The 10,165-nt window shown below is 40.2% G+C and overlaps 1 protein-coding gene across 1 annotated transcript; it reads right to left on the bottom strand.

Annotated features, from left to right (window-relative positions):
- Window positions 1-1,886: 1,886 nt before the first annotated feature.
- LOC126817851 (synaptotagmin-11) lies at window positions 1,887-8,205 on the bottom strand. The gene is made up of 5 exons (XM_050545017.2): window positions 8,079-8,205; window positions 6,381-6,506; window positions 4,648-5,348; window positions 3,615-3,759; window positions 1,887-2,786 (listed from the first exon to the last, which is right to left on the bottom strand). Exons 2-5 carry the CDS (start codon window positions 6,487-6,489, stop codon window positions 2,467-2,469), a joined length of 1,275 nt encoding a protein of 424 aa, XP_050400974.1. The 5' UTR covers window positions 6,490-6,506; window positions 8,079-8,205; the 3' UTR covers window positions 1,887-2,466.
- Between the last annotated feature and the right edge of the window lie 1,960 nt (window positions 8,206-10,165).

Here is a 10,165-nt window from a genome sequence, read left to right as displayed (position 1 = left end):
ATTGGGTGTTGAAATCAACTGGAAGTTGGGGGTTGAGGTTGACTGGAGGTCCAGATCGTCTGGAGGTTAGGGGTTAACATCAACTCAAGGTTTACCGATTGGTTGAGATCAACTGGAAGTTATGATCATATATATTTAGTTCTTGTTGTCTTAGAGTCTGTTGTAGGAACATTTGTCTAGATGCCAGAATATCCTCCTTACATGTGTACATACATTGTACCACAAATAATATCACACTGATCAGCAGTGAATATACGCTAGACCGCTACAATCACTGATACTAACTTTTTTCCTTCTGCAAAATAAACTCTAAAACATTTTGTTTAAGCATTAGAAAAATAAATAAAGATGTTGAAGTATATGTAAGTAAATAATATTTCCTATTTTGTGTAAATGGGTATGTAAAATAAGTAAAAGGCAATGAACGCCCCATTGAGCCAATGATTGACGCCACATGATGTGTCGTCACGTGTTGAAGGCAGTCATCTTTTACAAAGTTATTAGAAGACTTTTGTAATCTTCCGTGAAACAGATAGAAATAGTATAAGCATCACAGCACATACAATATTACATTGTAATGGCCTTAAAACAGGACACAAGTTACTTGATGTTTCCCCAAATTATTCACCATAGGCTACTTATTATAATAGCATAGTGGATTATCTCTTCTGGTGGGTTTCAGTTGTTTGGGAAAGTTTGTGAACGGAGGTGAAAATCACTACAAATATTTAATGAAGTTTGTTCTTTTGTAGAAAAGTTTTTCTTGGTTTACAGAAATTGTTAATTATTTTGTTTTGTTAAGATTAAACAATGAAAAATACATAGAGTAGAGTAACTATATGTATTGAACTATTATAAGATTTGAAATATACAGAGTTTCTGATACACATGAATAAAACAATTTATTTCTTTTGTAAGATTTGAAATGAATTGCAGTTTGAAAGTTACGAAAAAAACGTCATGAAAAAATTTATTTATATAGCTATGGTAAGATTTGAATATTGTTGACAGTTTGAAAGTCACAAATAAAACTATAACAATATTTGAAATGTATAGCTGTCTTAAAGTCATGTATAAAACCAGCTGTTGTAAGATTTGAAATGTGTAACTATCTGAAAAAGCTTGAATAAAACTATATTTGTTACTATGCTGTGTGTTGAATTCTGTATTTCATCTGGTCGAGATGGCCCGGTTGGAAGAACAGCAAGGGAATGGTATTTTACCAAGTTTTAAACAAAGTGAAAGAAATTAGTGCTAGATACACAAGATTAAATGATAGCCGGGTTACAGTGATTAATTCCAAGGCTGGTTACCTAGTGCAAAAGTTATTAATAGTCCTTCTCTCTCTCTCTCTTTAATCCCACTTTTGCATGGCGATTTTTGTTGACGATTTGGTTGGTTGTTGAAATGTAGGGCGGGCAGTTGAATGTTTATTTGTATGCTACTTCTACTTTGTGTATCTCGTGTTTTCCATGGTGAACCTCATTAAAGCCCTTGAGCAAGAGGTTGCCACATGTTGCTCCATCTGTGGTCGAAAGTGTTCAACCCCATGAGAATTTGGGGCAAGTTAGAGTCTGTCAAAGAGACGTAATTTAACATTAGAGTTGGTGGGGAAATTAATGTTGTACCCTAGCCATATGGTCTGCATTGGGTGGCTAATTTTCAATTCGTCATATGATTCATGTCTAACTGAACCTTTCTCGGACGAATTCCTTTTTCTGGGACAAATTCCTTTTTCACAGACAAATTCCTTTTAGAGATTCAACTTCTATTGTTATCTTTAAAACAGAAATAATACAGCTTTATTCATAAATATTTATTTTTGACATTCTTTTATTTTAAATATAAAAGTTATCAATAAATAATGACATCAATTTCTGGGATAACTTGGTTCTTTTTTTTTTTTTTCTTTTTTTTTGTTTGTCGGGTGTTGCTGTTGTTTGGTTTTCTCTTCGTGTTTTGTTTTTTGGGGGTTTTTTTCTCGAGGATAACTGTTACTGTTATTGAAAATATTTATTTGCACACCCGGACGATATTTCTTTCCTAAGGGTTAGCGGGTAAGGAAACTTCCGGTATCTGTGATTCTCTTAAAACGGCGAATGGCGAACGCCCCAAAAAATAGGGATAATGCGACTGGAAGATCAGGATCCCTTTATTCCCCGCGTATTTTTTATTCTTATATAAAAATTAGAACTGCTGGGAAATCACAATGAAACAAAGAAATGTCATGTGCTGATGTATATTCTATTTACTTAATATATGTGTTAATTCATTAAATATTCGCTTATATGTGTTAATTCATTAAATATTCGCTTATATGTGTTAATAATTCTACGCTGATGAAATAATTATTATTATTTACGCTGGGAATAAAGGAATCCCGATCATCAAGTCGCATTATCCTGATTTTGTTGGCGTTCGCTATTCGCCGTTTTAGGAGAATCACAGACACCGGGAAACTTCATGCTATTCTTTATACCTAAATATGGGAACAATGTCATGCCACAAAGCGCACTCTAGACCACGTGGTTTCATTGTTTCTGTCCAATGATCAATTCCACTCTTAGGACTGTCTGATCCAATAATCACGTGCCCAACGACGTCATCTTTGGTATAACGCCTATTCCTCATGACAATAAATTCCAGTGAGTAGGAATCCGTGTCCTCGTTCGGTATTGTGAATAAAAATGGTTGATTCCAGACGGCATTCAATCCACCCTGTACACGTGTCTCGTGACATGCTATGACGTCATCACCTTTACGAAGATTTATCAACACACTGTGACCTGAAATAAACCAAAGAAAATGACCATCAGGTCGATGATGACGTCATGCAGTGTGCTATGAGGGAAATGAAATGGGGTTTAACGTCCAACTGTTCTGCTCCAAACCTGGGATAATGAAGACGGGCATACGCTATACAGTGTGCTATGAGGGAAATTTTGCCCTGACAGCGGCACTATGGTCTACTCTTATATCGAATTCCAACTGCCAAGGGGTCTTTTACGTGCACGCCAATGTGTACATGGGACCTCGGTTTTTCGTCCCATCCGAACGACTATACATTGTTGTTTGCCAGACCCTCGGTCCCACACCACTAACAAGGCTGAATCACGCCGGAAAATCCCGATGAACTTACTCGGCCAACGCAGGGATTGACAACGGGACCTCTAGGTTAGCGAGCCAAAGTTTAACGTCCCCTATTGTTTTAGAGACATTTAGTAATTGGATAGACTAATAAACTATTACACATTTGGAAAATCGCTAATAATATAACAAGTGCGGATCTAGTGGGGCGCACCCGGCGCATGCCCCGCCTACCTTATCTGGATCTAGGGGGCGCACCGGTCGGCTGACGCGTGGACCTAGTCACAGATCGTACAATGACAGCTTCAATTTAAACCAGTAGTTCTTGTTGTGTCTGGACCCAGGTTGCGGCTGTTGCGCAACTAAGCACGACCACGATCTCCAGGCCAGCAGTGCACCCCCCCCCCCATTCATGGTCTCTGGATCCGCCCTTGACGTTTCGAAGAGATTATCTCAACCTATATTAGTAGTTTATTACTCAAACTTTTGATGAGACTATTTCCTTGGACGTGTAACTTGTACTGTACCTGGATGTCCAATAAGTTTATCAGATTTAGGTAAATTGTTAGCTTTTCTCACTAAAACTTTCATTCTATTGGCAACTGGTCTGTATTCTAACAACACAAATAATTCACCCAAATCTGATTCCAGATATTTATTGGAGGTACTGAACTGAAAAAAAAAACAATGTGGTCAATTTGTTAATTTTTAAACAGTTTTAAGATTGTATTTTCATTGCGATCGACGAGAGAGGGAGAGAAATGAGGTTTAACGTCCACTGGACACAAACTTAGTCATTTCGGGACTAACACATGGTTCAATTTTATTTCAATAATTTGCTTGCGCGTAGGTGTCTTTAGCAGTGAGAAGAAACCGGAGGAACTGGAGTAAACCCACGAGATTGGACAGGCGACCCTACTCCTTGTCACGTACAACCGGGGATTCGAAACCACGCCAGTTGACTTAATGACAGGCTTTATGATACAGCGCGCACGTGCTAACCATTCGGTCATCCAACCCCCCGAAAACCCACGAGGTTGGGCAGGCGACCCTACACCTTGTCACGTACAAGTGAGGAGGAATCGAAACCACGCTACTTGACTCAATGACAGACCATCTGACCCAACGCGAACTACCATTCGTCCACCCAACCCCGCTGCGAACCGGAGAAAAGGGTCCAGAATACATTATAGTATATCTTTAATTCTCGCTATAACCCGGCTCTAAATCAACGATGTACGCCCCACCACTATCGTGTGATATTAGGTCACCTTTGTTCTGTGTATTCTGATGACTATATTCTAGATCGGCTTTGGATTTCACCTTGCTAACATTTATATTCCTACTACACCATTGCTCCGACTTGACGTGACTTCACGTTGTGTTCGTTTAATAATACAACTCGAAGAAACCGTATTGTTCTGTTTACGTGTTTAAAATAACAGGGTTAGGGTTAGGATTAGCGCTAGCCCTGTTTACATCTCGTAACCTATGAGGAAAAATTGAGTTGGCCTTATCATTTAGCACCAAACATAAATATAGTATTAAATAGCATTCTACCTTCTTCAGCCATTTCCGTTTCAAGAAAATCTGCACTTCCTCTGTGTGTGTTGACGACCAGTTGACGTCAGATCCTTTCAAGAAACCTTCACAGATAAATGTGTCTTTACTGATAGAACCCCTTTTCTTTGTATCCTTATTAAACACGGCCAAACGAAACGTTGACCTTTTCAGGTTTTGTAGCGACATGTTTTTAATTCGGAACACTTCATTAAACACCGCGTTTATACACGACACGGACATCTTACTCTGGAGACCTTCCTTCAGAGAGGGTAAAATTTTCAGGGTGAAATATATCGACGTGTATTGCCCCTTTGGTGGAATGTTACAAATTTCATTAATTACGATTGTCAGTATTTCGTCATTTTCTGCATAGTCTAAAGTAAGGTTTGTACACGTGGGGATGTTCGATGTGTCTGTAAATAAAGTCGTTAAAGATTGACATTTTGTGAAACTCCTAGAAGATTGGGGACTGGATGATGTGACTATAAGATTATCCAGACTTCTAGCATGTAGAAGCTTGGAATCATTTGCCAGGTTGAAGTCGTCGCTATCCTCCGATGACGGTAGTTCATCATCTGGAAAGTATTCTGGCCTTGGTATAAAGTCGATCTGGGGTTTCTGTGCCACGACGTTGACAGCCTGATAAATATCAATCTCCATAAAGTCATTTCCTGTTAAATATCGTTTTTCACTGACACCTAGTGTTAAAAAAAATAAAAATAGACTGATCTATGCAAAATAGAAAACAAAACGAGATTGATCTATCCAAATAAAAATAGAGAATTGAAGATTTCAATTTTAAAAAAAAGTAACGTAATTTTAAGTCCCTGGGTATATTTGTCTTCATTAGCCCGGTTGGTGCAGAAAAGTAAGACACTAAACAATATTTCAGTTCATTTCAATAGAAATAATAGACATTTTACAGCTCGCTGCGCTCGGCTAACCAACAAATTTGTACACAGAATCAATATATTTATGGTTTTCGACGATGAGTTGGTAGACTCTCCGTCATCTGAGCCAAAAACGTCAATCTTTGTAAAACCCGGTTCATGTAGATAAATAGGAAATCAAACAACGTTTCATTTCATTTTACAAACATAAAATGTATTTTGTGAATTCCATCAAGAAAAGGGGACTACGGTGGCTTACTGGGTAAGACGTTGGCTCGCTAACCTGGAGGTCACGTGTTCGATCCCTGCATTGGCCGAGAAAGTTCACCGGGATCTTCCGACGTGGTTGTCACCGACACCAGTGGTGCAGGAGAGCTGTCTAGTCGTTTGGTTGGGACGAAAAACCGAGGCCCCGTGTATACATTGGCGTGCACGTAAAAGATCCCTTGGCAGTGGAATTCGATATAAACCTCATTTCATTTCATATTTTGCGAGTTCCATCAAGAAAAATAAATTGATGTAGCATATTTATATTCGAAATAACCCCAGCTAATAACGTCCGTTTACTGAAGTCCTCAAAAACCACTACAGTTTATAACGTGCAAGTCTGGACATTGTCACACAAGTCCCAAGAAGGGTATATGCAATCTGGTTTCCACTTGTCAGTGATGTAGGGCAGGGGGGCTGACAAGAGACAACATCTAGTCGTTCGGATGAGATAAAAAAAACACGAAATCATATTTACAAGTTGGCGTGCACGTAAAAATACCCTTGACGAAGATTAGGTACACACGTATGCCCGTTAAACCCCAATTCATTTGGTTTTAGATTAGAGCTTACCAATAAAGGGATTCTGCAACACTAATTGGGCTTTTGGTTCATCATCGTCAGGTGTTTGGGGATAACAGGAAAATTGACAACAGCGTATACATCGTCGACAGAGATTCATTCCTATTCTAACAGTGGCTGAAATAAAAAAAACAAATCTACACAGAGTGTCTACTCTTCCTAAAACATCCGGTACCACTTCCCATATCGCTTCACATATCAATATCTATAGCAATAGTCTAGTTCACATATTCAAGAAAAACATCCGAGGAAATTCATCGGGATTCTCAGGCCGTTAACCCCCCCCCCCCCTCTCCCTCTCATGGAACCGCAAACCCTTGTCTACATCAAGATAATATGACCCCCCCCCCCAAAGCGGAGAAAATGACCCAAATATAAACATATTAAAATATTTTAATAATCAATGAATCAATGAAAAGGCTACATGATAATGTTTTGATCCCTAGTATTATACAAGAGTCAAATCTACCTGTTACAGGTCTTTCTTTAGGCCTGTAATGTTATATAAACTATTAATTAACATGGCAAGACCTAAATCAACTCACGATGCCATCTGATGGGTCCAATTTTAAACAGATTTGATTCAACGGCTGTTCATAATTAACCGTAAAAAATGGATAATCGAGTCTTTGTTTATTATCGTAACAACCGTAACAATGACAATCGAGGCTACAGTGTTTTTGAAATTCGATTTTCTCGACTCAGAGTGAAATGTTCAGCATATTCTATAATTACGTTATCTATTATTTAACTGTTATATCGAGAACTGAGACCATATATCATAGAAATATAATTGTAAAATGTAATCTTCAATATTTAATTGGAGCTTTGTAGAAAACTCGTTTTAACTAATACAGTGTAGAGGTCAGTCAATCACGTGTTACTGCTTATAGATATTAACAACTCGTTAAGACTTTTAAATCCTAGAAGACTTACCTGCAAAAACAGAAATACTCGTGAGAGAGAGAGAGAGGGGGAGAGGGAGGGAGAGAGAGAGAGGGGGGAGGGAGAGAGAGAGAGGGAGAGAGAGAGGGAGAAAGATAGATTAACGTCCACTCGACACAAACTAGGTCGTTTCGGGACTAATACATGGTTCAATTTTATTTCTATAATTCGCTTGCGCCTAGGGGTCTTTAGCAGTGGGAGGAAACCGCGACCCGGAGAAAACCCACGAGGTTGGAGAGAGAGATAGAGGACAATGATGTCTAACGTCCACTAGACAAGAAGTATGTCATTTCGGGACTAACATACAATTCACTGTTAATTCAACAATTCGCCTGCACGTAGGGGTCTTTAGCAGTGCGACGAGACTGGAAGACCCGGAGAACTGACGGGAGGGTGGACAGGCGAGCCTACTCCTTGCCACGTAGCCTACCCAACCCCACTTCAATATTTAAGATTCGTTAAGACTTTGTTTTCACCCTAGCTAAGGTTTACCTGGTAAAACGAAAATCCTTTCTTTGAAAACCCATCCTAGTGACGATATAAAATACAGATTTCCTTTTTATTTAGTTCCCCCAAAAGAAAAATACATATTACGATTTTTTTAACATCTTTAGTTGACTTTGTTTACATTTTAAAAAATGCCTGTCTTTATTTTCCCGGCTCATGCAGACAAGTGGGACGTTAAACCCCATTTTATTTTATTTATTTTATTTAAATAATGGGTGAAAATAGATATTATCTTACCTTGAAGTGTGTTAAATCCGCTATAAATCGTTCTGACTGGTTTGAGATCATTCTAACACTGGATTATAAGATTGTCAATACAGAGAGAGTTTGACCAAGTTAAACACAGTTCAGTACATTTCATTTATCTCCTACTGTGATTATCATTGACATATGTTTACAATAACACGTCATCGTGATCGCAGGCTCATCTTAAAGGGACAGGACCGGGATTAATAATTGAAATGAAAGAGAGATGAAATGGGGTTTAACGTCCTGCTGGGAGTATTAACCGGGATAATGAAAAAGAGATAAAGAGAAATAGGGTTTATCATCCACTCGACACAAACTAGGTCATTTCGGGACTAATATATGGTTTAATTTTATTTCAAGAATTCGCTTGCGCGTAGGGATCTTTAGCAGTGGGAGGAAAGCGGGGGACCCAGTAAAAAAAACCACGAGGTTTGACAAGCGAGCCTACTCCTTGTCACATGTACAACCGGTGAATCGAAACCACGCCAGGTACGTGACTCAATGACAAACCTTATGATACAAAGTGCACGAGCTAGCTAACCGTTCGGCCATCGATACCCCCCCCCCCTTCATCCACGGGCTTATGAAGACGGACATACGCCATGCTGTGTGATATGTGAAAACCTTTGCCCGTGCAGCGGCACTGCGGCCTCGTTCGTTCGTTCTTTCCTAGGGTCTTACGGCCACTTCCACCTAACGTGATATCGCAGACAATACCTGCGGCCTATACTTATTTGGAATTCAAACTGCCGGGCGGGCACGCCAACATGAATACAGTGTGCTATGAGGGAAATTTAGCCCGGACAGCGGCACTACGGCCTACTCTATATCGAATTCCAACTGTCTTTTACGTGCACGCCAATGTGTACACGGGACCTCGGTTTTTCGTCCCATCCGAACGACTAGACAGCTGTCCTTGTCAGCCCCTCCGTCCTGCATCACTGACAAGGGAGAACCACGCCGGAAAATCTGGATGAACTTTCTCGGCCAATGCAGGGATCGAACACCCGACCTCCAGGCTAGCGAGCCAGCGCCTTACCCACTTATCCACCGTGATCCCTGCAGATAAATCCCAACGAACCATACCGGGATCAAACCCGAGATCTTAATCATTGAGCTAGGGAGGTACCGTGTTCGAACTGTCAACTCTTTCTTTAATCTCCCATAATGTCCCTTTAATTAAGAAAGGTATGCGCCATACAGTGTGATATGGGGGAAATCGTGCCCGGGCAGCGACGCTACGCCCACTGTTATATCGAATTCCAACTGTGAATGTATCTTTTACGTGAACGCCAATGTGTGCACGGGGCTTCGTTTTTTCGATACCACCCGAACGACCAGATATCATGCCAATATGTACACGCGACCTGGGTTTTTCGCCCCTTATTAGACTCTCCGTGCTACTGACAAGGGGAAACCACGCTAGAAAATCCAGATGAACTTTCTCAGCCAACACTGGGATCGAACCCGCCCGCGACCTTGAGGCTAGCTAGCCAGCGTCTTACTCACTTAGCCACCGTGACTCCCTCTTTGCAATAAAACAGATGGAAATCCATTACATGACAAGTGAAGTTATCGTTTTACCCGAACAGAGAGAGAGAGAGAAATGGGGTTTAACGTCCACTCGACACAAACTAGGTCATTTCGGGACTAACATATGGTTTAATTTTATTTCAATAATTCGCTTGCGCATAGGGATCTTTAGCAGTAGGAGGAAATCAGAGGACCAGAAGAAAACCCACGAGGTTTGACAGGCGACCCTACTCCTTGTCACGTTACCCGAACAGAACAAGTTGATTATTGCATCATAAACCATGGCATACTGAGGTTTTATAGGTTTATAGGAGGACCACACCACACACAAGTAAATATATAAGACAAGGACACCAAAGATAAGAATTATTGACCATCCCAGGGGCGGATCCAGAGGAGGGGGGTGGTGGCAAACCCCACCCTGCTCATCCACATAAAAAGAATTTGTAAAACAACATTATGAGAAAAGTGTAACGGTCGTGTGCTTTATCCTTTATCGTCAGATGGTGGGACGGGATACGCATTCAAAGCGCGAGATAACT

Source organism: Patella vulgata, chromosome 4, assembly GCF_932274485.2.
Source record: "Patella vulgata chromosome 4, xgPatVulg1.2, whole genome shotgun sequence".
NCBI classification, from domain to species: Eukaryota; Metazoa; Mollusca; class Gastropoda; family Patellidae; genus Patella; species Patella vulgata.
The sequence above is the reverse complement of the archived record's forward strand: the minus strand, read 5'-3'. Positions and strand labels throughout refer to the sequence as shown.

Coding starts and splice junctions, on each gene's coding strand:
- LOC126817851 (XM_050545017.2), bottom strand. CDS start 6,489: ATGAATCTCTGTCGACGATGTATACGCTGTTGTCAATTTTCCTGTTAT. Junction 5,349..6,380: donor GTTGCAGAATCCCTTTATTG/GTAAGCTCTAAT, acceptor TTTTAACACTAG/GTGTCAGTGAAAAACGATAT. Junction 2,787..3,614: donor TAAACTTATTGGACATCCAG/GTACAGTACAAG, acceptor GGTTTATTTCAG/GTCACAGTGTGTTGATAAAT.